The 24,747-nt window shown below is 47.9% G+C and overlaps 2 protein-coding genes across 5 annotated transcripts in view; one reads left to right on the top strand and one right to left on the bottom strand.

The window, feature by feature from the left end:
• Positions 1-5,748, bottom strand: part of SLK (STE20 like kinase) — a 147,408-nt gene extending 141,660 nt beyond the window's left edge. For all 4 annotated transcript variants that reach the window (XM_082268245.1, XM_082268242.1, XM_082268244.1 and 1 more), the window contains exon 1: positions 5,375-5,748. In XM_082268245.1, coding sequence (XP_082124371.1) covers positions 5,375-5,524 — 150 coding nt within the window. In that variant the 5' untranslated portion in view covers positions 5,525-5,748. The remainder of the gene's footprint in view (positions 1-5,374) is intronic.
• Positions 5,749-6,078: 330 nt separating this feature from the next.
• Positions 6,079-24,747, top strand: part of STN1 (STN1 subunit of CST complex) — a 105,171-nt gene continuing 86,502 nt past the window's right edge. Inside the window, exon 1 of the mRNA XM_082266722.1 lies at positions 6,079-6,440. The gene's annotated coding sequence lies outside the window, so the exon portion shown is untranslated. The remainder of the gene's footprint in view (positions 6,441-24,747) is intronic.

The following is a 24,747-nucleotide window of genomic DNA, read 5'->3' on the forward strand; positions in this document are numbered from 1 at the left end:
TTAATAATTGTGCTTTTGGTTTTGTTATCACTTTAGTTTAATAGGTTTGGTGAAAATTGACTTTGCAAAGAATACAAGTACCCAATCAAATGCAAGGAAAAGCCTGACATATGTTCTAACCAAGAAGGAAACCTCTAATGCTAGTAAACAGATGGCCACTTCTTTCTTTATGGTTTACAAAATATCTGATTTCATATTTTTCACACGTTAGTAGTCACGCCATCTTTTTTTGTAAAGGCCCGTACACACGTACCGATCGTCGGCATACAAACGTCGGTGGACGAAGGATCTGCCGATTGTACGCGTGTTAGTATGGTGCCTCCGACAGATGTCTGCGCACAATCCGCGGACAAAAGTCTTTCTTGCAAACATGAAAATTTTTGTATGCCGACACCAGAACGGACGATTGTTCGCCTGTCAGTACACAATTCGGCCGACAGACCGCAGATTTGCAAGACTGGGCATGCTCAGAAAATAGAAAACACAGAGAAAGTTAACCATTACATGACATCACTTCTGCAGTCGGCAGACAAAATTCTTGTGCTGTCCTTGTGCTGTCTTTGCACTTTTCAGCAGACACCGACATCCCGGGGAGAAAAGAGGAACATTTGTATGCCGACCATCGGTACGTGTGTACGGGGCTTAAGAGCAAAGAATATCTGCCCAGCACATCGCACACACAAATCAAAAAGGAACAACCAATGAAGTTCAATGAGGTGAACAGTAACAATAAGTGGAAGGCGGAACGTACTATCTGTCAATCAGGAAACAAAACACTAAGTGCCAGTTCACACTGCCATATGCGATACGCAGGGGGTGTCAATTAAATGTTAACGACACCCCCCGTTTGATCGCATATCGCAGTGCGATCTGACAGTTCGCTCAGGATCGGATCGCACAAGTGTGAACTACTGTGCGATCCGTTCCTGATGCGGCTGGAAAAAAGGGTCCTGTGCATGTTTGGTGCAGATACAGTGCGAATTTCAGCCATACAAAGTGTATGGCTGAATTGGCATCCGCACAGAGATCGCATGTAATGAAGGAGCAATGCACTCCAAATTACATGCGATCTCGCAAGCCACACAAATGTGAACCGGCACTAAAACACAACATTTACAGACAAACAGCACCATGATACACACATTTCAGCAAGTAACGGAATATTTGCTTATTTGTCAGATTTGGACTTACTGGACATCACATACAGAATGTTCAGTACCTGGCCCACTTAGCCTCTGCTCACACCGGTGAAACTTGTCATGCGATTTGACAGTTCCAAATGGCATGACAAGTTGCACCCCATTGCTGGCAATGGAACCGTTCATATTGCAGCGATTATTAAAAAGATTCCTGCACTACTTTTTGATGATTTCTTTGGAACATGTATAGACTTCTGTTAAACAAAGTCGCAATTAAAGCAAAAGTGCAAATCGCACTGATGTGTGGCTTTGAAATCAGGCTCAAGTATCCCAATTTTAAACGCAGCACCAGTGTCAACGGGGGCTTAAATCACACCTTTGCATCTGCACTTTCTTGCTGGTTTTTGATACGTGTTGACACGCATTTTCATACGGTCTTTGTTTGCCCAATGAAGCCCAAATAAAGTCGAGGTTGCTGGTGGGTGGGGTTTGTAATGTACTAAAATGCACAAAAATGCATGTCACACAGGGGTTAATTTACTTAAACTGGAGAGTGCAAAATCTGGTACAGCTCTGCATAGAAACCAATCAGCTTCTAACTTCAGCTTGTTCATTTAACCACTTCAATACTGGGCCTTTCACCCCCTTCCTGCCCAGGCCAATTCTCAGCTTTCAGCGCTGTCACACTTTGAATGACAATTGCGCAGCCATGCAATGCTGTACCCATATGACATTTTTATCATTTTTTTTCACACAAACAGAGCTTTCTTTTGGTGGCATTTAATCACCGCTGGGTTTTTTATTTCTTACTAAAAAAAGAGAAAATTTTGAAAAAAAAAAGTTTCTCTTATTTTCTGTCAGTAAATTTTGAAAATAAATAAATACATTTTCTCCTTCACTGATGTGCACTGATGAGGCGGACCTGATAGGCTGCACTGATGAGGAGGTACTAATATGTCACGCTGATGGGCACTGATAGGCGGCACTAACGGGCAGCACAGATGAGCAGGCACTGACTGGTAGCACTATGGGCACTGATTGTGGGCACTGATGACCTGTCCTAGACTCCCCTTTGAGGAGGGGCTGCTGATTGGCTCACCTCTCCACACACACTGACTGATAGCACTATGGGCACTGATTGTGGGCACTGATGACCTGTCCTAGACTCCCCTTTGAGGAGGGGCCACAGATCGTCTCACCTCGCCACACACTGACAGTGTGAAGCGAGGAGAGCCGATAAATGGAACATAAATTGGACACAGCTGATCACATAAGGGCCATATCATTGGCTCTTTACCAAGATCGGGGTCGCGCCGTGTCCTAGCAGCGTGCGTCCACGATTACCGCACTGCGGGCACAAGAGAGAGGCCATTCTGGGTCATTGTCATAGGACGTCGTCCCATAACCAGAACCGTACTGCTCCGCCGTCATTTGACAGTGGGCCGGCGGTAAGTGGTTGTACGCCCAGTGAAGTGACTGGCCTCAGGTGATACACAGATGGAACAAATCCTCCTACATAAGTTATACCAGTTTATCTGCAGCCCTCCAAATGCTGAATTTCTAAAGCTTGTCTGAGCTTTGAAAAAAAAGAAGAAGGAGGAGGTGAAGAGCTGAAATGACTCTCTGCAGAGCTCAGTGAGGAGAACTCCAAGAGCTGATTGATTGGAGGAAAGGGACACACCCCCCTCCACACAGCACACAGGAACATAGATGAGGCTGTCAATTAGAAGAAGATCCCTCCCTTGTCATCTTTTTTCTCTTGGCGTCAGGAAAACTTGTCAGAAGTGATTGGTGAGGAACGAAGCAGCAGATAAAAAGGACATTTAGTGCTCTTATTTAGGACAAGTACACAATACAAAGGGATATACTTTGATTTCATGTCAGATGTTTACAACCGCTTTAAGCTTTGAGAAAACCATCTGGAAGCTGATTGGTTTCTATGCAGAGCTGCACCAGATTTTCCACTCTCCAGTTTTAGTAAATCAACCCCATAGGGTCCTATGAATGCACAGCCTTTGGAGTCTATAAATACATCTTCATGTACCAAAAGGCGTACCTGTACAACTTTTCCCAACACACAGCATGACCGTGTTAACGGACTACATAAAAAAGAACAGCGATCCTCTTTGTATGCACACTGAGCAATGTACAGTAAACTTCACAGGTGTGAAGAAAGCCTTAGGTTTAATGCTGGGATTACACCCACACATTTTCCACCAAAATCAATAGAAGTGCATCAAGACGCATGTCAGTGCTCTACTGTGCTGTGTTTAAGATGTGTTGTAATGTATATTGTATTGGATGTCATTGTGCATTATAACGCACATCAGCCTTCCTCTGCCTTGTAGCATATGGATGTGTATAATGGGTGTGGAGATGCATCTTCATACGTTTCCATCAAATTCAACAGCAAACTCATCAAGCAAAAATGCATCAATGCGAGTCCAGCTTGATTATAGAAATAAACGTTTCAATTTAAAAACACTAACAAAACATTTGCTTTTCCACAATGCCCGGCTTCCATTATCAGCTGGCATTTCATTACAGATGTGGTGGAGCTGCTGCTGGTCCTTCCTGTTTGTTTCCTGACACTCGGCTCCTACTGAGTTTCAGAAATACAGAAAAAAAAATATGACCCCCCCCCCCGGATCATAATAATAATAATAATAATAATAATAGCTCTCCTTTGGGTTGGTAAATCTACCACCAAAAGCGTTTTCTTACATTCGTTTGTCAAATGCAAAAAAATAGCTGTCAGAAATCATGTGAGCTCTCTGGCTCACACAGTTCCCTGCTATCTCCATGGACTAGAATACACCTCTCCATGTTGAGGAGAGAGGGAGGAGTTATGTAGTCCTAACTTACTCCCTGTCCTAGGGTGACAACACTGCTCTGTACGGGGGTCATCCTAGGACAGGAAGTGAGCAGACAGCAGGATTACCAGGTTGGGATAAAGAAAAAAAGAGAAGAGAAAGATAGCAGCTGCATTAAAGGAGCGGTAATCTGAAATACTATCAATTTTTTGTTCTTGTGCTTAGATACAGTTTAATATTCTAGAGATGGAGAGCTTTCTTTAAATGAAGGGTCTCAAGTGTGACCCTTGATGTAACCAAAGAGCTGCACATAAAATGCAGTGTCAGAGACTGCGGGCGCGACGCCAGAGATGGTCAGAGACTGCGGGCGCGACGCCAGACGCGATGCCAGAGATGGTCAGAGACTGCGGGCGCGACGCCAGAGATGGTCAGAGACTGCGGGCGCGACGCCAGAGATGGTCAGAGACTGCGGGCGCGACGCCAGAGATGGTCAGAGACTGCGGGCGCGACGCCAGAGATGGTCAGAGACTGCGGGCGCGACGCCAGAGGTGGTCAGAGACTGCGGGCGCGACGCCAGAGATGGTCAGAGACTGCGGGCGCGACGCCAGAGATGGTCAGAGACTGCGGGCGCGACGCCAGAGATGGTCAGAGACTGCGGGCGCGACGCCAGAGATGGTCAGAGACTGCGGGTGCGACGCCAGAGATGGTCAGAGACTGCGGGCGCGACGCCAGAGATGGTCAGAGACTGCGGGCGCGACGCCAGAGATGGTCAGAGACTGCGGGCGCGACGCCAGAGATGGTCAGAGACTGCGGGCGCGACGCCAGAGATGGTCAGAGACTGCGGGCGCGACGCCAGAGATGGTCAGAGACTGCGGGCGCGACGCCAGAGATGGTCAGAGACTGCAGGAGACTGAGAAGATGTATAAGAGTTGTTGGAGACTGGAGACATATTACATAAGACTGCTAGAAATAACTTCTATACCAGGCAATTAGGAAACACAGATTAGTGTCTGCAAGAGTGGCAAAAAAGTGGAACAGGGCTGCAGGTTGGGCGAGGGGTTCTAGAGACACCTATAGGAACCTAAATATGTGATTACCCAGATGTAGAGCCCCCCCCCCCCCCATATTAGACCAAGTTTACATCTATGCGGTATCCCTGCGGCTGGGTTTGCCTGGGCACAGCAGATCACTCATTTCAGCCTGTGGGAAATGCAGAGAAATGTCTCTATACCTTTCCTAAAATCACAGCCACTTGGAAAACGCATGGCGCTGTTTCTGCACAATGAAAAACGCGCTGCGGTTTCCAATGCCTAAGAGTGCCATTAGGATTTACCGGCAGCTGTGCGTTTTTTCTGCAGAAACGTGTGCGATTTACAGGAAGTCCTTCACCCACATAGAGATGCCCCCCCCACCTCCTCTCACCTTATAGACCTTCCCGAAGGCTCCGTCTCCCAGCTCCCCTATGATCTCCCACACTTCCTCGGGGTTCTGGTCCCTCTTGACATGTTCATATTGTTTCTTCTTCTTCTCTCCTCCCAGCTTGAAGATCTTCCTGAAGTTGAAGAAAGACATGTCCCCGGCGGGGGTGGGCGATGGCGCCCAGAACTCAGACCTCCCTGTGTTATAGACAATCAGCGGGGGGCGCCTGGCTTCATGCCCCCTCCACTAAGGAGATCCCTTCTGATGAGCAGATCCCTCTCCCAGCTGGATCCTCTGCTGATAGATCCTGTGTGATCCTCTGATGGATCCCTGTGGTGATGAATGATCTATTCTGATGGATCCCTGTGTTGATGGGTGATCTGGTCTGATGGATCCCTGTGTTGATGGGTGATCTGGTCTGATGGATCCCTGTGTTGATGGGTGATCTGGTCTGATGGATCCCTGTGTTGATGGGTGATCTGGTCTGATGGATCCCTGTGTTGATGGGTGATCTGGTCTGATGGATCCCTGTGTTGATGGGTAATCTGGTCTGATATATCCCTGTATTGATGGGTGATCTGGTTGATAGGTGATCTGGTTTGATGGATCCCTGTGGTGTTGGGTAATCTGGTCTGAGGGATCCCTGTGTTGATGGATCACTGTGTTGATGGGTAATCTGGTCCTCTCCCTGGATCCCTGTGTGATCCTCCGCTGTCAGGATGTCTTTCCAGGGCAGATCCCTCCTATAGAGGACCCCCGGTGTCAGGCGCTCGGAATAATCCGGTAGATCCCCGGTGTAATCCCCCAGGAGGCCGGGGCTGTCACTGCACCTTCCCCGGCTCCGTGCTGTCCTCAGCTCCGCAGGAGGGATGTCACCGTACACCTGTCTGTCCTGGCTCCTCTCCGCAGGCCGCGGGCAGCTCACACTGTCAGGCCCAGCCCATCCTCACACGGCCCGGCGGGAGGAGAAGAAGGAGGAGGGGAGGGAGGAGAAAGAGGCGGGGGAGTGACCCGAGAACTGCGCACTGACTCCCGTCCAGACACACGGACACCCGCCGGGCGGACCGAGGTAAGACACAGCGCGGAATACACACAGGCGGACTATGGAGAGAACTGGCGCTGCGGACACTTCCTCTGTGTCAGGCCTGTGCGCGCCCCCGTACCCCTCATGCAGCGCCTCTCAGCGCGCACGCGTTCCCCTAGCAACACTGTTTTTTTTTTCTCCTCCTCATCAAACTTTATTGACATTAAAAGTGACACTCTGGCCTGGAGCTTGTTGTGCCAGACACATAAGTGAGGAGTGCTGGCTTCTTCTCAGTAGCTTGGCTTTTCCTTTAGGGCTCATTCACACGCAGCGCAGCTTCATTGCTGGAAATGTCACATTTGTGTTTAGAGTAGGCTCACATGTTTGTAGGGCCTGTGTGCACTTGAAAAACACTATTCCCAATGCACATGTACAGTAAATGGCTGTGAGTGTAAGGCCTCATGCACACTGGACGTTATCAAACCATCAGTACAAAGCTTTTTTTTAGCAGAGGCCCTATAGAATAAAATGGTGGGTTTTGGAATTTTGGTATGTCACGCGGTATTTGCGCAGCAGGTTTTTTTAAGCGCATTTTTTTGGGAAAAAAAATACACTAATGAAAAAAAAACAATATTTGCCCCAATTTTTGTATATAATGTGAAAGATGATGTTACGCCGAGTAAACAGATACCTAACATGTCGCGCTTTAAAATTGCATCTGCCTGTGGAATGGTGGCAAACTACAGTGCCTAAGATTTTCCATATACGTGCGGGAGTAATGTATGCTTTCACATTTGTGTATAAGCACAGTGGGGCAAGGGCACTTAAAATTTAGATTTTTTTTATTTGTATTATTTTTTTTTTTATACAACGTTGACAGCATGGGTCGTGACAGGTCCTCTTTATGGAAAGATCTGGGGTCTATTAGAATAGAACTGCTGCCCCCAATTTGGGATCTGTGCAGGTGCATGGCCCTGAACACAGACACTGCATTTGGGACTTTGCACCCTCACAGATGTCAAATTTGGGGCAGTTGCAGTGTCTGTCCAACCGCTGCATCCCAATTGACATACACTACACCTTGTACACAAATATTAGGCAAGTGAGTATTTTGACCAAACCACCTTTTTTTTGCATAATGTCCATGTGCATAATGTATAAACTTGGATGTTTACTGGATTTAGGCATATCAGGTGATGTGTATTTGTGTAATGAGGGAGAATGTGGCCTAAGAAGAATAAAGCGGTAGTATCCCGCTTTTTGACACTTTTACCTACAGGTAAGCCTATAATAAGGCTTACCTGTAGGTACAAATAATATCTCCTAAACCGGCATGGTATAGGAGATATTTGCAGTGCATGCAGCCGCTCACGCGAGCGGCGCATGCGCTCTGAAGGTCCGGGGGGACCTTCAGTTTTCCTTGCCGGGAAATCACTCCCGGCTCCGGCCAATCACAGCGCCGGAGCTGCCGAACCCGGAAGAGACGCAGAGGGATCATGGCAGCGCCCGCAGCGATGTCCGGGGGTCCGTGTCGGGGCTTTGTTCTAAGGTAAGTAATACATAATGAGCTAGTATGCGATGCATACTAGCTCATTATGCCTTTGTCTTGCAGGTTTTTTTTTTCGGGTTTACAACCGCTTTAACACCCTATATCAAGGTGTGCATAATTATTAGGCAGTGTGTTTTCCTCAGGCAATATGGACCAAAAAAAAGATTTAAGTGGCTTTTAAAAGTAAAAAAAATGTAAAAAGTCTTTCAGAGGGATGCAGCATTGCTAAGATATTGGGGCGTGATCACAGAATCATCAAACATTTTGTTGCAAATAGTCAACAGGGTTGCAAGAAACGTGTTGAGAAAAAAAGATACCAAAAGTTTGAGAAGAATCAAACATGAAGCTACGAGGAACCCATTATCCTCCAGTGTTGTCATATTCCAGAACTGCAACCTACCTGGAGTGCCCAGAAGTGCAAGGTGTTCCGTGCTCAGAGACATGGGCAAGGTAAGGATGGCTGAAACCCGACCACCACTGAACAAGACACATAAGTTGAAACGCCAAGAAATATCTTTCAGAAAAATTTTCTAAGGTTTTATGGACTAATGAGATGAGAGTGACTCTTCACAGACCAGATGAATGGGCATGTGGCTGGAACAATAACAGGCACAGAGCTCCATTTCGATTCAGATGCCAGCAAGATGTAGATGGGGTGAGGGTATTATTAAAGATGAGCTAATTGGACCTTTTTGGGTTGAAGATGGACTTAAAATCAACTCCCAAACTGACTGCCAGTTTTTAGAAGACACTTTCTTCAAGCAGTGGTACAGGAAAAAGTCTGCATCTTTCAAGTAGACCATGATATTTATGCAGGACAATGCTCTATTGCATGCATCGAAGTACTCCACTGCATGGCTAGCCAGTAAAGGCCTTAAAGATGAAAGAATAATGACTTGGCCTCCTTCCTCACCTGATCTAAATCCTATTAAGAACTTGTGGGCCCTTCTTAAATGGGAGATTTACTGTCTGGGAGGCTGTGGTTGCTGCTGCACAAAAAGTTGTCAACAGATCAAGAAACTGACAGACTCCATGAATAGGAGGCTTATACTATATTTATTTATTTATTTTTTTTTTAATGTTTATTTGTAAATTTTGAGTTTTTTGTTTATTATTCTCACTTTAAGCGCCGGTTCACATTACCGCGACGCTACTTCCCGGGGCGACCTCCGAGATCGCGGTGCGAGCAGCGCGCCGCCGCGACCTCGGAGCGGCCGCCACGGACTTCATAACATTGAAGTCTATGGCGGTCGCCTCCTGGTCGCCCCAAAGAAGCTCCGGACCCTTTTTCTAGGTCGGAGCGACTTGTGTCGCTCCTATTAGAACGGGTCCGCAGCTCCCCTATGGGAGGCGACCTGTGAGGCGACCAGGTCGCCTCACAGGTCGCCCTAGTGTGAACCGAGCCTTAGAGTTGGTTCACACTGAAGCGACACGACTCTGTACTACTTCGGGAGGCGACTTGTCAGTCCCGTGCACCGCGACTTCGGCGCGACTTGCACGGACTTCATATAATGGAAGTCGCTCCGAGGTCGCCCCGAAGTAGTACAGGACCCTTTTTCTAAATCGGAGCGACTTGTGTCGCTCCTATTAGAACGGGTCCTGTAGCAGTCAATGGACTGCGAGGGAGTGCGACTTGTCAGGCTGACAAGTCACGCTAGTGTGAACCGGGTCTTACAGATGAAAAAAAAGGTAAAAAAAAAGTAAATTTTTGTTTTTCATTTAGTTGCATAATAATTTTGCACAATATTAGTTGCCCAACAATTGTGCACAGATAGATATTCTCCTAAGAAAGTCAAAACCTTTTACGTTCCTAAATATTCAGGCCTGCGGTTTATTAACATTTTGGATTGACCGAGAGCACTGTAGTTGTTCAATAATTAATAAATCCTCAAAAATACAACTTGCCTAATAATTGTGCACACAGTGTATATTACCAAAAGTATTGGGACACCCGCCTCTACACGCACATTAACTTTGATGGCATCCCAGTCTTAGGCCGTTGGGTTCAATATTGAGTTGTGCTCCTTGCTGTGAAGGCAAGTTATAGGTGGGGGCAGGGGCCATTTCTTTTGTTCAATATTGAGTTGGCCCACCCTTTGCAGCTATAACAGCTTCAACTCTTCTGGGAAGCCTGTCCACAAAGTTTAGGAGTGTGTCTATGGGAGTGTTTGACCATTCTTCCAGAAGCGCGTTTGTGAGGTCCGGCACTGATGTTGGATGAAGAGGCCTGACTCACAGTCTACACTGTCTACACATCCCAAAGGTGTTCTATCGGGTCAAGTTCCTCCACCTCAAACTCAATCATCAATGTCTTTATGGACCTTGCTTTGTGCACTGGTCCAAATCATTTGGTGGAGGGGAGATTTTGGTGTGGGGTTGTTTTTCAGGGGAACATTTAAGGTGTCAGCATACCAAGACATTTTGGACAATTTCATGCTCCCAAATTTGTGGGAACAGTTTGGGGATGGCCTCTTCCTGTTCTCTGATCCTCCCCCCTCTTCCACTGTCCCCGATCCATTTCCTGATAAGACAGAGTCTTGGGGGCACTCTTTGGTGTGTATTGCTAGAGAGTTTTTTTTTTTTTCTTGGGAGGGTGCATGTGATCAGCACAGGGTCAATCAGCACTGCCCAGACAGAAGGTCAGGGGTCATGCAGCCTCATAGGACAGTCAGAGTAGAATGACAACTCCTCCTACCAGATTTTAACCAGACACTGATAGAAATCACAAGACTGCTGATGAGAAAAGGTATTTAGCAATTTATATTTACTAAAATAATTGCAATTCAATGTTCTGTGTACTGTGGGAGACCAGATATAGTGAATGCAGGTTCCTGGGTTTAGTAACACTTTAAGCTACAACATCAGCCAGACAGGGTGGAACATATACTGCATTGAAAATGATCCCCTGTGTCATGTTCTTCGGGCAAGACCCTATTGCATAGTGCCACGCTGCAACCACACTGTAACCGCAGTAATGCACTTTGTTGTGGTTCAGGCTTTTCAAGGTTAAAGCAGGTAGCGATGGGGCATATGCTTGGAACTGCATAAATGGAAACAAATTTGGTGTGCCACCAAATCCAGCTTTAAACAGGCAGTGGCTTTCAAGACCAATTATTACGTTCTTCTTTGCTGGCATATGGTACCCGCCAGACTAGCCCAAGCATGCCCTTTCTCTAGCTTTCATAGCTGCGTGGACATGGGCTCCTATTACCATATTTGGTGGTCATGCCCCATTGCGAATATGTTCCTGACCCAAGTCTATGACATTTTTCATCGTCTTCTGCAGAAATCCATACCCATTATATCACAGGAAGCTCTTTCCAATTTACAACCAGCTGAGATCACTACATGCTTTGGTGGTCCATGTCCTGACAACCACAAAGCAAACTATAGTGAAAGCTTGGTTGTCTGATATGCTATTGGTCGCTAAGGTTACTGCCCGCATGCAATGGGCTTTAATCAATGAAAAACTAATAGCTAAACTGCTAGGCACTATGGCAAAATTCAGGCGATATTGGGGACCCCCAGATTTTTTAATGTCTTCCAGGGACTTTTGATTGCCGCCTTCTTGAGCTTTAAACAACCAAGTTATAATGTTCACGGTTTGCTCACTATCCCATGGGTCGCCCCTGACCACCACCGCCCCCTGTCCTCCCCCCACCTCTCTTTCTCCTTTCCATTTTTTCTTATCTACCTTTCTCTCTCTCCTGCTCCTTTACTTCACCATGAACGCCTGTACTACTGTAATATATTACCGAACCCTACCCCTGGCCTCAGGTTACTGTCATTAATACGGCCTTTTATCACTCTCAATTTTGTTGCGATTGTTCATATAAGTTATGTTTCACATGGCTGATGAGCCTTTTTATGCTGTTATATTTGCCATTGTGGACTTTGTAATACCTTTTGTATGTAGAAGCTGCGGTGTATTGTCTGTTTGAGCACACCCCCAATATCACAGGAACAAGTGCTTTCCCTTTTCACAACCCGGAACATGCGCAGTGACTGGGTGCACCAAGATGGCGGTGCATGACACAGGCTGTGACAACCGGATCAGCAGATCAAAGCAGGACAATTCTGGAACCGTTGGGTAGGTAAGTACACTTTCCAAGCGCATGAAAGTCCATCATCACAGGTAAGAGGGAATGGGTGGGAAAAAACTGGGTGAGTGAATTTTCTCTTTAGTAGGTAGGGAAGTTTTAAAGCTGTTTTTATAGAAGTTATCATGAGTTGTTTATCGTGGCTTTGATCCAGTGCTTAGGATTACTGCTAAACTTAATCCTTATCCTTTAACCTAGGTTCACACTGCTGCAATGCGGCACATTGCATGTTATTCGCACAGGAATTGCACCACATTCCTGTGCAAATCACATGTGATGTCTGTGCAGTGGGATCTGAGTCATTTATTTTGTATGGCTCAAATCACACAGCATCGCATCAAAATGCAATCTGATTCAGGTTATTGCACTGCGTTTTGCGAGCTGTTTTGTGGTATCGTTAAGTTAACATTGACACCCGCAGCAGATTGCATGAACGTTGCGCGATTTCAATGCAGTGCATATATGTGAACCAAATAACAATAATGCACTTTTCGTATGTGGCATTAGGGTTGGTTTACTAAAACTGGAGAGTACAAGATGTGGTGCAGCTCTGCATAGAAACCAGTCAGCTTCTAGCTTTTAGCCTAGGTTCACACTGAGGAACGGTTTAAAATCGTGCGAGTTCAGCTGAACCTGCACGATTTCAAACCGGCATTTTCAATCTAACTTTGGGGGCAATTTCACAGACATCTATGCGGGTTCCTGCACAGATGTCTATTAAATTCCCCCCCCCCCCAAAGTCACCAAAGTTAGTTAGTACAGCAATCAGTGTGGCGCCCCAAAGTCGGTAATTGGCTCCAATTTGACATGTCAAATCGCATATCAAAATGGACCAATGTGAACATGGGCTAAAAGCTTAAAGAGGTTGTAAACCCACCTCACAAACTTTTACCTATAGGTAAGCCTATATTAAGGCTTACCTATAGGTGCTATAAATATCTCCAAAACCTGCACCGTTTAGGAGATATTTAGAGTGCATACTGCCGATGACGTCATCGGCGCAGGCGGTCTGAAGGAACGGCCACCCGTGCCGTTCCTTCAGAGCTCGGTGCCGTGAACGGCGGCTCCCGCGCGCAGGTGCGGGAGTGATGTAAACGCGCCTCCGGCCAATCAGATGGCCGGAGGACGCGAACCCGGAAGCAGGACGGCCGGACATGTCGCCGTCCTGTCGCTGAGGTGGCGGCACGGCGGGGGCTTCGTTTTAAGGTAAGTACTACATAATGAGCTAGTATGCGATGCATACTAGCTCATTATGCCTTTCTCTTTACAGGGCTTTTTTCTTCTCGGTTTTTTTGGGGGACTTTACTTCCTCTTTAATTGAATAAGCTGGTTGACTACCATGCACCGCTGCACCACATCTTGCACTCTCCAGTTTTATTAAATCAGCCCCATTGAGTTTTATTTTCTGAGCAAATATTAATGCTTCTATATACTAAAGGTAAATATATGCAAAACAGCTTTTTAAACCTTGGATATGCATCTAATGTAATGCAAAAAAGGGCGTTGTACCTGGATAAAGGGGCAGAAATGAAAGCTGAACTATACCCATTTGGTCCCTAGACTGGAAAATGAATATTTATTACTTTAATCCAATAAGCAGATCGTCGTTCCAGGAAGACATAAACTTGAACTGGGAATTGGTAGAATGAGTTTACTGGCAGTACAGTGTAGCAATGTAAACAATAAGAGTGGCTAAACAATATAACACATCTTTGGACAGGAAATACAGTAAACGTGTATGTATTTTCAATGTGCCATTTGCATAGATTCCCATTCAGATCCACACAGTGGTTGTCGAGCTAGGCTGCTTGATGTCGCAGCTCAAGAGGATACTGGGGATCTTGGTGTAGCTAGATTGGGTACTGGGGATCTTGGTACAGCTGGAGAGGGTATTGGGGATCTTTTTGTAACTGTAAAGGGTACCGGGGATCTTTGTGCAGCTAGAGAGAAAACTGAGGATCTTTGTGCAGCTGGAGAGAGTACTGGGGATCTTTGTGCAGCTGGAGAGAGCACTGGGGGTCTTTGTGCAGCTAGAGAGGGTACTGAGGATATTTGTGTAGCTGGAGAGAGTACTGGGGATTTTTGGGCAGCTAGAGAGAGTACTGGGGATCTTTGTGCAGCTAGAGAGGGTACTGGGGATCTTTGTGCAGCTGGAGAGGGTAATGGGGATCTTTGTGCAGCTGGAGAAGGTACTGAGGATATTTGTGTAGCTGGAGAGAGTACTGGGGATCTTTGTGCAGCTGGAGAGAGTACTGGGGATCTGTCATGGTCTTACCTTCTTGCTGTTCTCCTTCGTTTGACATGTGCTGGCGGCCATCTTGGTTTCTGGGTTTCTTGTAGCCTCCCACCCTGCGGCTCCTCCTTCCCACTGGGAGGAGCTGGATACCTAGCTCATATATATAGGAGGTCTGTGGCTTCAGTTCCCTGCTTGGTCCTCCTGTGTTCACATGCTACTAAGACTGCTGCTACTTCTGGTTCCTGTTCCTGGCTTCGTCTGACTACCCTGCTGGTTCCTGATCCTGGCTTCGTCTGACTACCCTGCTGGTTCCTGTTCCTGGCTTCGTCTGACTACCCTGCTGGTTCCTGATCCCTGGCTTCGCAAAGACTCTGCATCGGTTTCGCCATCCGTTTGGACTTTTGCTTTATAGCTTGTTTTTCAATAAAGCTTTCTTATTTTCACTTATCTGTTGTTGTACGTCTGGTTCATGGTTCCGTGACATTAGGACCAAGCCATGAATTCTGACGGTACAGGGCCATCCTCGCTACCCACGCTGGTTGCCAGACTTGATCAGCAGGATCACCTGTTGGGTCGGTTCGCCGTGGTGTTGCAAACCCTGCTTGAACGCACGGTACCCCAGGCCACGAATTCTGACGGTGCAGGGCCATCCTCACTACCCACGCTGGTTGCCAGACTTGATCAGCAGGATCACCTGTTGGGTCAGTTCGCCGTGGCGTTGCAAACCCTGCTTGAACGCACGGTTCATTTCGCTCCCGTTGCCGATGGGTCGGTTGTCGCTCCTGGGTCCGCTCCTACTGCCGCTCCGGTTGTTGCGCCAGAGTCTACCCCGACACCTGTTGTTGCGCCTGCGGTGTTTCGGGGTATGTCCGGTTCTGCCCCCCTTCCACAGCGCTTTGGGGGAGAGCCAACTCAGTGCCGAGGTTTCCTTAACCAGGTGGGCATTTATTTCGAGTTGCTGCCACATGCCTTTCCTACTGAGAGATCAAAGGTGGGCTTCTTAATCTCACTGCTCTCGGACAAGGCCTTGGCCTGGGCCAGCCCTTTATGGGAGAACAACAATCCGGTGGTTGCCGAGTTTTCCGGTTTTGTTGCTTCTCTTCGGAAGGTATTCGATGTGCCGGCTCGTGCTGCCTCTGCTGCGAAGCTCCTTATGTCCATCAGACAGGGTTCACGATCCGTAGCTGAATACGCCATTGAGTTTCGTACCCTGGCAGCAGAGGTGGGCTGGAATAATGAGGCTCTGGTCGCTGCTTTCTCTCATGGTCTCTCGGATGCCTTGAAGGATGAGGTTGCAGCTAAGGACCTACCAGTGGAGCTCGAGTCTCTTATTTCTTTCCTGATTTTGATTGACACCAGACTCAGGGAGAGACCTTCCTTTAAGGAGAGTCTGCGGAGGCCTCCTAACAGATTGGCGCCTACCTTTGTTGTCCCACCCGTGCCTCCCTCTCCTCCCACGCCTCCTGGGGATGACTTGTCTGGGGGTGAACCCATGCAGCTGGGGTTTGCTCGCCTGTCCGAGGGGGAGAGGGTACTCCGGAGACGCGAGGGCCGATGCATGTACTGTGGTCTCGGTGGGCATTTTCGGTTGGCATGTCCGAACCGTCCAGGGAAACGCTCGCACCTGAGATCCTGTCGGGGGCAGATCTTGGGCGGAGTCTCCTCGTCCCCGGTTTCCCGTGTTGACAAACCACTGATCACTGTTGTCCTTTCCTGGGTCGGGGGCTCGGTGACGACCCAGGCGTTGGTGGACTCTGGTGCTGGTGGTTTGTTCATTGATAGTGTGTTCGCAGCCGCCAATTCCATTCCTCTGCAGGCTCGAGGTTCTCCTCTGGCTCTTGAGGCGATAGACGGCAGACCCCTTCTGCCGCCACACGTGACTCATGAGACCCTTCCAGTGGGGTTAGCCATTGGTGCCGTCCACAGAGAGTCGGTCTGCTTCCAGGTTATTTCGTCTCCACACTACTCGGTGGTCTTGGGGTACCCCTGGCTCCAGAAGCATAATCCGTTTTTCGATTGGAGATCGGCCGAGATCCTCTCGTGGTCACCGCAGTGTGGGGCTAGTTGCATCCATGGGCCTGTCAAGTTGCTGTGTACTTCCTCGGACTCTCTGTTGCCCCCTGAATACGAGGAGTACCGGGATGTATTCGATAAGGTGCGCGCGGTTGCCCTACCTCCGCACCGCCCATACGATTGTGCCATCGAGTTACAATCTGGTGCCGTTCCTCCTCGTGGCAAAGTCTATCCACTGTCGGTAGCGGAGAATGAGGCCATGGAGGAGTACGTGAGGGAGGCGCTTTCTCGTGGACACATTCGCAAATCCTCGTCCCCGGCAGGGGCTGGATTTTTCTTTGTGAAAAAGAAGGGCGGTGAGTTGAGGCCTTGCATCGATTACAGGGGTCTCAATCGCATCACGATCAAGAACGCTTACCCGATACCCTTGATTTCCGAGCTGTTCGATCGCCTTAAAGGGGCCACGGTCTTTACCAAACTCGACCTGAGGGCGGCATATAACCTCGTAAGGATCAAGGCGGGCGATGAGTGGAAGACCGCGTTTAACACCAGGACCGGTCATTATGAATCCTTGGTTATGCCCTTTGGGCTGTGCAATGCGCCCGCAGTCTTTCAGGAATTCATCAACGATGTTTTCCGTGACCTGTTGCAGCAGTGTGTGGTGGTCTACCTGGATGACATCTTGGTATATTCTGAGTCCATGGAGACCCACATTCTGGATGTCAAACGAGTGTTGCAACGGTTACGAGAGAACAAGCTGTTCGGTAAGCTTGAGAAATGCGAATTTCACCGATCCCAGGTAACCTTCTTAGGTTACATCATTTCCGCTGAGGGGTTCTCCATGGATCCTGAGAAGGTTTCGGCTGTCTTACAGTGGCCCCAGCCCAGTGGTCTTCGCTCCCTGCAGCGCTTTTTGGGCTTCGCCAATTATTATCGGAAGTTCATCAGGGACTTTTCCATGCTAGCCAAGCCTCTCACGGATCTGACCAGGAAGGGCAGTAATTCCCAGGTCTGGCCGCCCGAGGCCATCCGAGCTTTTGAGGCTCTAAAGTCCGCCTTTGTGTCGGCTCCGATTCTGTCGCATCCCAACCCTGGGTTGCCCTTTGTCCTCGAGGTGGACGCGTCTGAGACGGGAGTAGGCGCCCTTCTGTCTCAGCGTAGAACACCAGAGGGTCCTCTGCTTCCTTGTGGGTTTTACTCCCGGAAACTGTCTTCCGCGGAGTGCAACTACCAGATTGGTGACAGGGAGTTATTGGCCATCGTGCAGGCTCTTAAAGAATGGAGGCACTTGCTCGAGGGTTCGGTGGTTCCGGGCCTCATCCTGACGGACCACAAGAATCTGACCTACCTCTCTGAGGCCAAGAGATTGACACCACGTCAGGCCAGATGGGCTCTGTTCTTGTCACGTTTTAATTACGTGGTCTCCTACCTACCCGGTTCCAAGAACATCAGGGCTGATGCCTTATCACGGCAGTACTCCGACCTGTCCAGGGAGGAGTCGATTCCGACTTCGGTCATACCTCCGAATCAGATCCTGGCTGCCATTCGCACCAGCCTGACCTCTCCCCTGGGTGAGCAGATTTTGGCGGCTCAATCTGGTGCTCCCTCTGGGAGACCCAACGGCAGATGTTTTGTGCCTGAGGAGTTGCGCACTCGGTTGTTGCGAACCTACCATAACTCCAAGACCGCGGGGCATCCTGGAAAGAATCAGCTGTCCTGGGCTGTTTCACGTCTGTTCTGGTGGCCTTCCTTACGTTCCGACATCGCCGCATATGTAGCGGCATGCTCCGTTTGTGCCCAGAGTAAGTCCCCTCGGCACCTTCCGTTGGGCCTTCTGCAACCCTTAGCCACCGGGGAGCGCCCATGGTCACACCTGGGGATGGATTTCATTGTGGACCTCCCTGCATCCCGAGGCCATACGGTCATTCTCATGATTGTGGATCGGTTTTCCAAAATGTGTCACTGTGTTCCTCTCAAGAAGTTACCCTCTGCACAGGAGTTGGCCACGATTTTTGCCAGGGAGGTCTTCCGGTTGCACGGTTTGCCCAAGGAGATTGTGTCAGATCGGGGGAGTCAGTTTGTGTCCAGGTTCTGGCGCGCCTTTTGCTCCCAGTTGGGGATTCATCTCTCCTTCTCCTCGGCCTACCACCCTCAGTCCAATGGGGCCGCAGAACGTTCCAATCAGGCCTTGGAGCAATTCCTTCGTTGCTATGTCTCCGATCACCAAGACAATTGGGTTGACCTCCTGCCTTGGGCTGAGTTTGCCAGGAACACGGCGGTGAACTCTTCCTCTGGGACGTCTCCCTTCATGGCCAACTATGGGTTCCAACCTGCCGTGTTACCGGAGGTATTCTCTCCCCAGGATATTCCGGCTGTGGAGGATCACCTTTCCGTCCTACGTGCTTCTTGGGTACAGATCCAGAAGTCCCTTGAGGTCTCTGCGCAGCGCCAGAGACTCCAGGCTGATCGCAGACGAGCGCCTGCTCCTTCCTACCAGGCCGGAGACCGTGTATGGTTGTCCACCCGCAACCTCAACCTTCGAGTGCCCACTCCCAAGCTGGCGCCTCGCTTTGTTGGTCCCTTCCGAGTGCTTCGCAGGGTAAACCCGGTAGCCTATGCCCTTGCGCTTCCTCCTGGCATGCGGATCTCCAACGTGTTTCATGTCTCCCTGTTGAAGCCTCTGGTGTGTAATCGTTTCACTTCCTCGGTTCCTCGGCCTCGTCCGGTCCGAGTGGGCAATCGTGAGGAGTATGAGGTGAGCAATATCCTGGACTCACGCCTGGTCCGCGGTCGGGTGCAGTTTTTGGTTCATTGGCGTGGTTATGGTCCAGAGGAGCGTTCCTGGGTTCCCTCCGCAGATGTCCATGCTCCTGCCTTGCTCCGAGCCTTCCACGCACGCTTCCCTCAGAAACCGTTCTTTACTCCGCGGAGGAGGGGCCCTTGAGGGGGAGGTACTGTCATGGTCTTACCTTCTTGCTGTTCTCCTTCGTTTGACATGTGCTGGCGGCCATCTTGGTTTCTGGGTTTCTTGTAGCCTCCCACCCTGCGGCTCCTCCTTCCCACTGGGAGGAGCTGGATACCTAGCTCATATATATAGGAGGTCTGTGGCTTCAGTTCCCTGCTTGGTCCTCCTGTGTTCACATGCTACTAAGACTGCTGCTACTTCTGGTTCCTGTTCCTGGCTTCGTCTGACTACCCTGCTGGTTCCTGATCCTGGCTTCGTCTGACTACCCTGCTGGTTCCTGTTCCTGGCTTCGTCTGACTACCCTGCTGGTTCCTGATCCCTGGCTTCGCAAAGACTCTGCATCGGTTTCGCCATCCGTTTGGACTTTTGCTTTATAGCTTGTTTTTCAATAAAGCTTTCTTATTTTCACTTATCTGTTGTTGTACGTCTGGTTCATGGTTCCGTGACAGGATCTTTGTGCAGCTGGAGAAGGTACTGGGGATCTTTGTGCAGCTGGAGAGGGTACTGAGGATATTTGTGTAGCTGGAGAGAGTACTGGGGATTTTTGGGCAGCTAGAGAGAGTACTGGGGATATTTGTGCAGCTGGAGATGGTACTGAGGATATTTGTGTAGCTGGAGAGAGTACTGGGGATCTTTGTGCAGCTGGAGAGAGTACTGGGGATCTTTGTGCAGCTGGAGAAGGTACTGGGGATCTTTGTGCAGCTGGAGAGAGTACTGGGGATCTTTGTGCAGCTGGAGAAGGTACTGAGGATATTTGTGTAGCTGGAGAGAGTACTGGGGATTTTTGGGCAGCTAGAGAGAGTACTGGGGATCTTTGTGCAGCTGGAGAGAGTACTGGGGATCTTTGTGCAGCTGGAGAGGGTAATGGGGATCTTTGTGCAGCTGGAGAAGGTACTGGGGATCTTTGTGCAGCTGGAGAAGGTACTGGGGATCTTTGTGCAGCTGGAGAGGGTACTGAGGATATTTGTGTAGCTGGAGAGAGTACTGGGGATTTTTGGGCAGCTAGAGAGAGTACTGGGGATATTTGTGCAGCTGGAGAAGGTACTGGGGATCTTTGTGCAGCTAGAGAGGGTACTGGGGATATTTGTGCAGCTGGAGAAGGTACTGGGGATCTTTGTGCAGCTAGAGAGGGTACTGGGGATATTTGTGCAGCTAGAGAGAGTACTGAGGATATTTGTGCAGCTGGAGAAGGTACTGGGGATCTTTGTGCAGCTAGAGAGGGTACTGGGGATATTTGTGCAGCTGGAGAAGGTACTGGGGATCTTTGTGCAGCTAGAGAGGGTACTGGGGATCTTTGTGCAGCTAGAGAGAGTACTGGGAATCTTTATGCAGCTGGAGAGAGTACTGAGGATATTTGTGCAGCTGGAGAGAGTACTGATGATCTTTGTGCAGCTGGAGAGAGTACTGGGGATCTTTGTGCAGCTGGAGAAGGTACTGGGGATCTTTGTGCAGCTGGAGAAGGTACTGGGGATCTTTGTGCAGCTGGAGAGAGTACTGGGGATCTTTGTGCAGTGGGAGAGAGTACAGGGGATCTTTGTGCAGCTGGAGAAGGTACTGGGGATCTTTGTGCAGCTGGAGAGAGTACTGGGGATCTTTGTGCAGCTGGAGAGAGTACTGGGGATCTTTGTGCAGCTGGAGAGAGTACTGGGGATCTTTGTGCAGCTGGAGAGGGTACTGAGGATATTTGTGTAGCTGGAGAGAGTACTGGGGATCTTTGTGCAGCTGCAGGGGGTACTGGGGATACTTGTGCAGCTGGAGAGAGTACTAGGGATCTTTGTGCAGCTGGAGAGGATACTGGGGATCTTAGTGCAGCTGGAGAGGGTACTGGGGATCTTTGTGCAGCTGGAGAGGGTACCTGGGATCATGCAGCAGCTGGAGAGGATACTGGGGATCTTTGTGCAGCTGGAGAGGGTACCTGGGATCATGCAGCAGCTGGAGAGGATACTGGGGATCTTTATGCAGCTGGAGAGGATACTGGGGATCTTGGTGCAGCTAGAGTAGGTACTGGATATCTTGGTGCAGTATTGCTGTTCAACAACCACTGAGACTACAGGAGAATAAAGATATCTAATAAAGATATCTACCAAAAGACAACAGAGCAAAGGTGCACAAGCTGCTAGCTAGTAATTGAATCCTTCTTTATCTCTCCTACAAAATACTACACTTATTGAGCTTCAGCCTGTAGTGTAGCTGGCAGCTAGTACAGACAGTAAAAAAAAAAAATATGCTTCTATTTCCAAACACAGCACAGATCTGAACAGGACCAAGTGCTGCATGCGCTTTGTACCATAGGGGTCATACAAGAACGGTCAGTTTTTGAAATACTTCTTCTTTAAGGAAGAACTGATTGTCACTTTGAAAAAGGCAGTTTGCAGCCTTCAGCGCTATTTGAAGCTTGTAGAAAGCATGATGATCCCTAATAGCTTTTTGTTTAGAGTGACAGTCAGCACTATGTTTAACATCTCCATACTGGATCTGAGGTTTTCTTTTAAGACTTCAACATTTAACCTCTTCCTAGTACATTAGCCCCTATAGATAGCTCATAACCTCCTCCTCTCAACACTTTACATTATTCTGCTGCCTACTCATCTCATCCTGGGCAAAGAGCCTGCAATTCCTACTCTGAAATCATGCATTACCATGACCCCAGCCCCAAAAACATCATCAAAATGCTTGTTTCTGTACACATTATATTATGAATGAACCTTCGATCTTTAATCACCTCCAAGAATCAATCAGGTGCTCTTTACACAAAGGGGAATTTTACCATCCTTGTCCCGGTGAGACTCAAAATGTTTTTGCCCATAATAGCGTTTCCTTCAATTAAAAAACAAATGTTTTACCAAGAAAAATACCATTATTAACAGAAGCTTTAAAAGATAACAATTTCTGGGTTTTAAAACTGCAATAAAAAGAGAAATATTTTGTACAGACATTTATAGTATCAGGTGAATCCAGGCCAGTGTGTGCTAATGGCCTTATTGGAAACTCTGCTAGGTTTTATAATCAGCTTTTTCTAGTTTAAAGCTGCGTCCAAGCCTAGAGGGTTACTTTTTGTCATGTTAAATTATTTTTGTTATACTCTCATCATCTGGGTCATTGGATCCCATAAGTCATGACTCTGAACATTCAGAGGTTTCCATGGTGATACCAGCTAGACCCCCGTCTAACGTACCACGTGTGCAACCGCATGCAACTTCCTGCTTTAGGCTAAATATACATCCGTTCTTTTTAGAACACTATAGTGAAAAGGAAAGGCTTTATCACGAAGAGTTTGTACCTGCACTGTTCTTTTACTGAAGGTATATATATATATATATATATATATATATATATATATATATATATATATATACAGTGTGTGTATATATATATATATATATATATATATATAGTAGGAGGTGGCGCTACTTTTTTCCCCTACCCCACTTGTCTGTTACAGAGTCCATCTAGTTCTGTTTGAAGCCTGCAGCCACCTCTCCATCTATCTCCATACACTCCAATGATTGAACAATTCTGCATACCACCCTACAAAGACTGATCAGGGCCACAGTCATGCAAATTTTGGCATGTACCAATCGTACTTGACATATTCGTTAGCGCTGGTCGAACGTTGTGTGTATATATATATATATGTGTGTGTGTGTGTGTGTGTATTTATATATATATATATATATATAATGTGTGTGCAGCGCTCACCCCAGAAGGAGCTGCTGTTTTCTCAGGTCCCCTGTTTCTGTCCTATGTCTCTGCAATTAACACCACGCACTATTGCACTATGACACACCTGGCTGGATGGGGAATATTTATTGCAAAATCCTATAATATTGCAAATACCGTATATGCAGTACCCCGATGGCAAACAAAAACAAGAAATATACTTCAAATGGGTGAACAGTAGCAAGAAATATATTGTGGAAAACAAACAATTAGCACAAAGAGTTACCCTTCCTAGATCCTACACTGGGGCAATCCTAATTAAAGAGAGTTACACCACCATAACAGTTCAGCAGTCTATTATTTACTCTCTCTCTCTTTTGCTGGTCAGCTTTTTGAGGTTCAACTCTTATGACAGAGCGCCCAGAATAACTTCCCTTTAAGCTACACTTTTTCTCTTTAGGAGAGTCAAAATGTAGTAGGATTTGGCTAGCAGCCTCTAACCAACTCCTGTGGTAGCAGGTGATCTCCCTCTGTTTCCTGTTATCAGCACAACTGGTCAATGTCCACAGCGTCCATCCTTTCAGTCAGGTAGTGGGCCAGGTGTTTAAACTTTTGGTAACAACACTGAACAGAACTAATTTGATCCACTCTCATTGCAGTTAGAATATAAAGCTGAGCAAATACACTGAGCAAATTTTGGCTCTTTCCTGAAATTCAGTGGGTAGCCCTGTTGGCACCACTCCACCTGGCATTCTTCAATTGAAAAATCAAAGGAGCGAGCGGAAAATAGTTGGCCAAACAGTGCCTGCATCCAATCAAATGCAGGTACTGTTCAGGTGTTCGATTAGCTAGCGCCACCTCCACAATTGCCCATCCGCAAGGTTTCATGTAGATAAGAGGAATCCGTTAGTTTTCTTTCATTCAACCTGCATGCTAAACAAAAGAAATCCATGGATGTATGGCCAGCTTAAAGAGGTTGTAAAGACTTTTTTCCCCTATAATAACAAATATGTTGTATACTTACCTTCTCTGTGCAATGGTATAACCTCTTCTTCTGGGGTCCCCCAACGGTGCTCTCTGCCCCTCCTCTTCTTGGTGTGCCACTATAAGAAGCAGCTTCCAAAAGAGGCGCACCTGCGAGCTCTATAGACACACACAGCGCAGCTCAGCCCCGTCCCCACTCCCTCCTCACAGGATTTGACAATGGCTCCCACTGCTCTCTGCCAAGCTTGTGAGAGTGGGGGAAGGGAAAGAACAGATGCAGTCAGGCACAGCACTGGATCGCTAGAGGACTCAATGGAGCCGGTTCACACAGCTCCAGGACAGCTGCAGAGTGGTTTGCAGGAAACCTGTGTGCGTCTTCTGGTCCATTTCAGGTCTGAATTCAGCTAAAACTTTGGACCGAATTCGTACCTGAAGCTGTGAACGGGATGGACCTCCTGCTGCGAGCCTCTCCGCAATCCGTGAACCCAGCCTAAAGCTGAACTCCAGGTATGGATTCCATTGCAATGTCCAGCTTGTTAGTTTGCATATACCATAGTTACCCATACTGCTGTCTTCCTTGTCTCAATGAAAAGCATTCTTTGTTTGGAAGAGGTGGAGGTTGTGGCGTAACCTCTCCACCTTGTCCAGTCAGAAAATGCCTGGCATTAGTTAATAAAAATGCATCCCCTGCACTAATGACGAGCCAATATTTATTTATTTATTACAGGTACTTATATTAGCGTTGTCAATTTATGCACATACAGTATCTTACAAAAGTGAGTACACCCCTCACATTTTTGTAAATATTTTATTCTATCTTTTCATGTGACAACACTGAAGAAATT

The sequence above is a fragment of the Pelophylax lessonae genome (assembly GCF_965119305.1).
Source record: "Pelophylax lessonae genome assembly, chromosome: 9".
NCBI classification, from domain to species: Eukaryota; Metazoa; Chordata; class Amphibia; order Anura; family Ranidae; genus Pelophylax; species Pelophylax lessonae.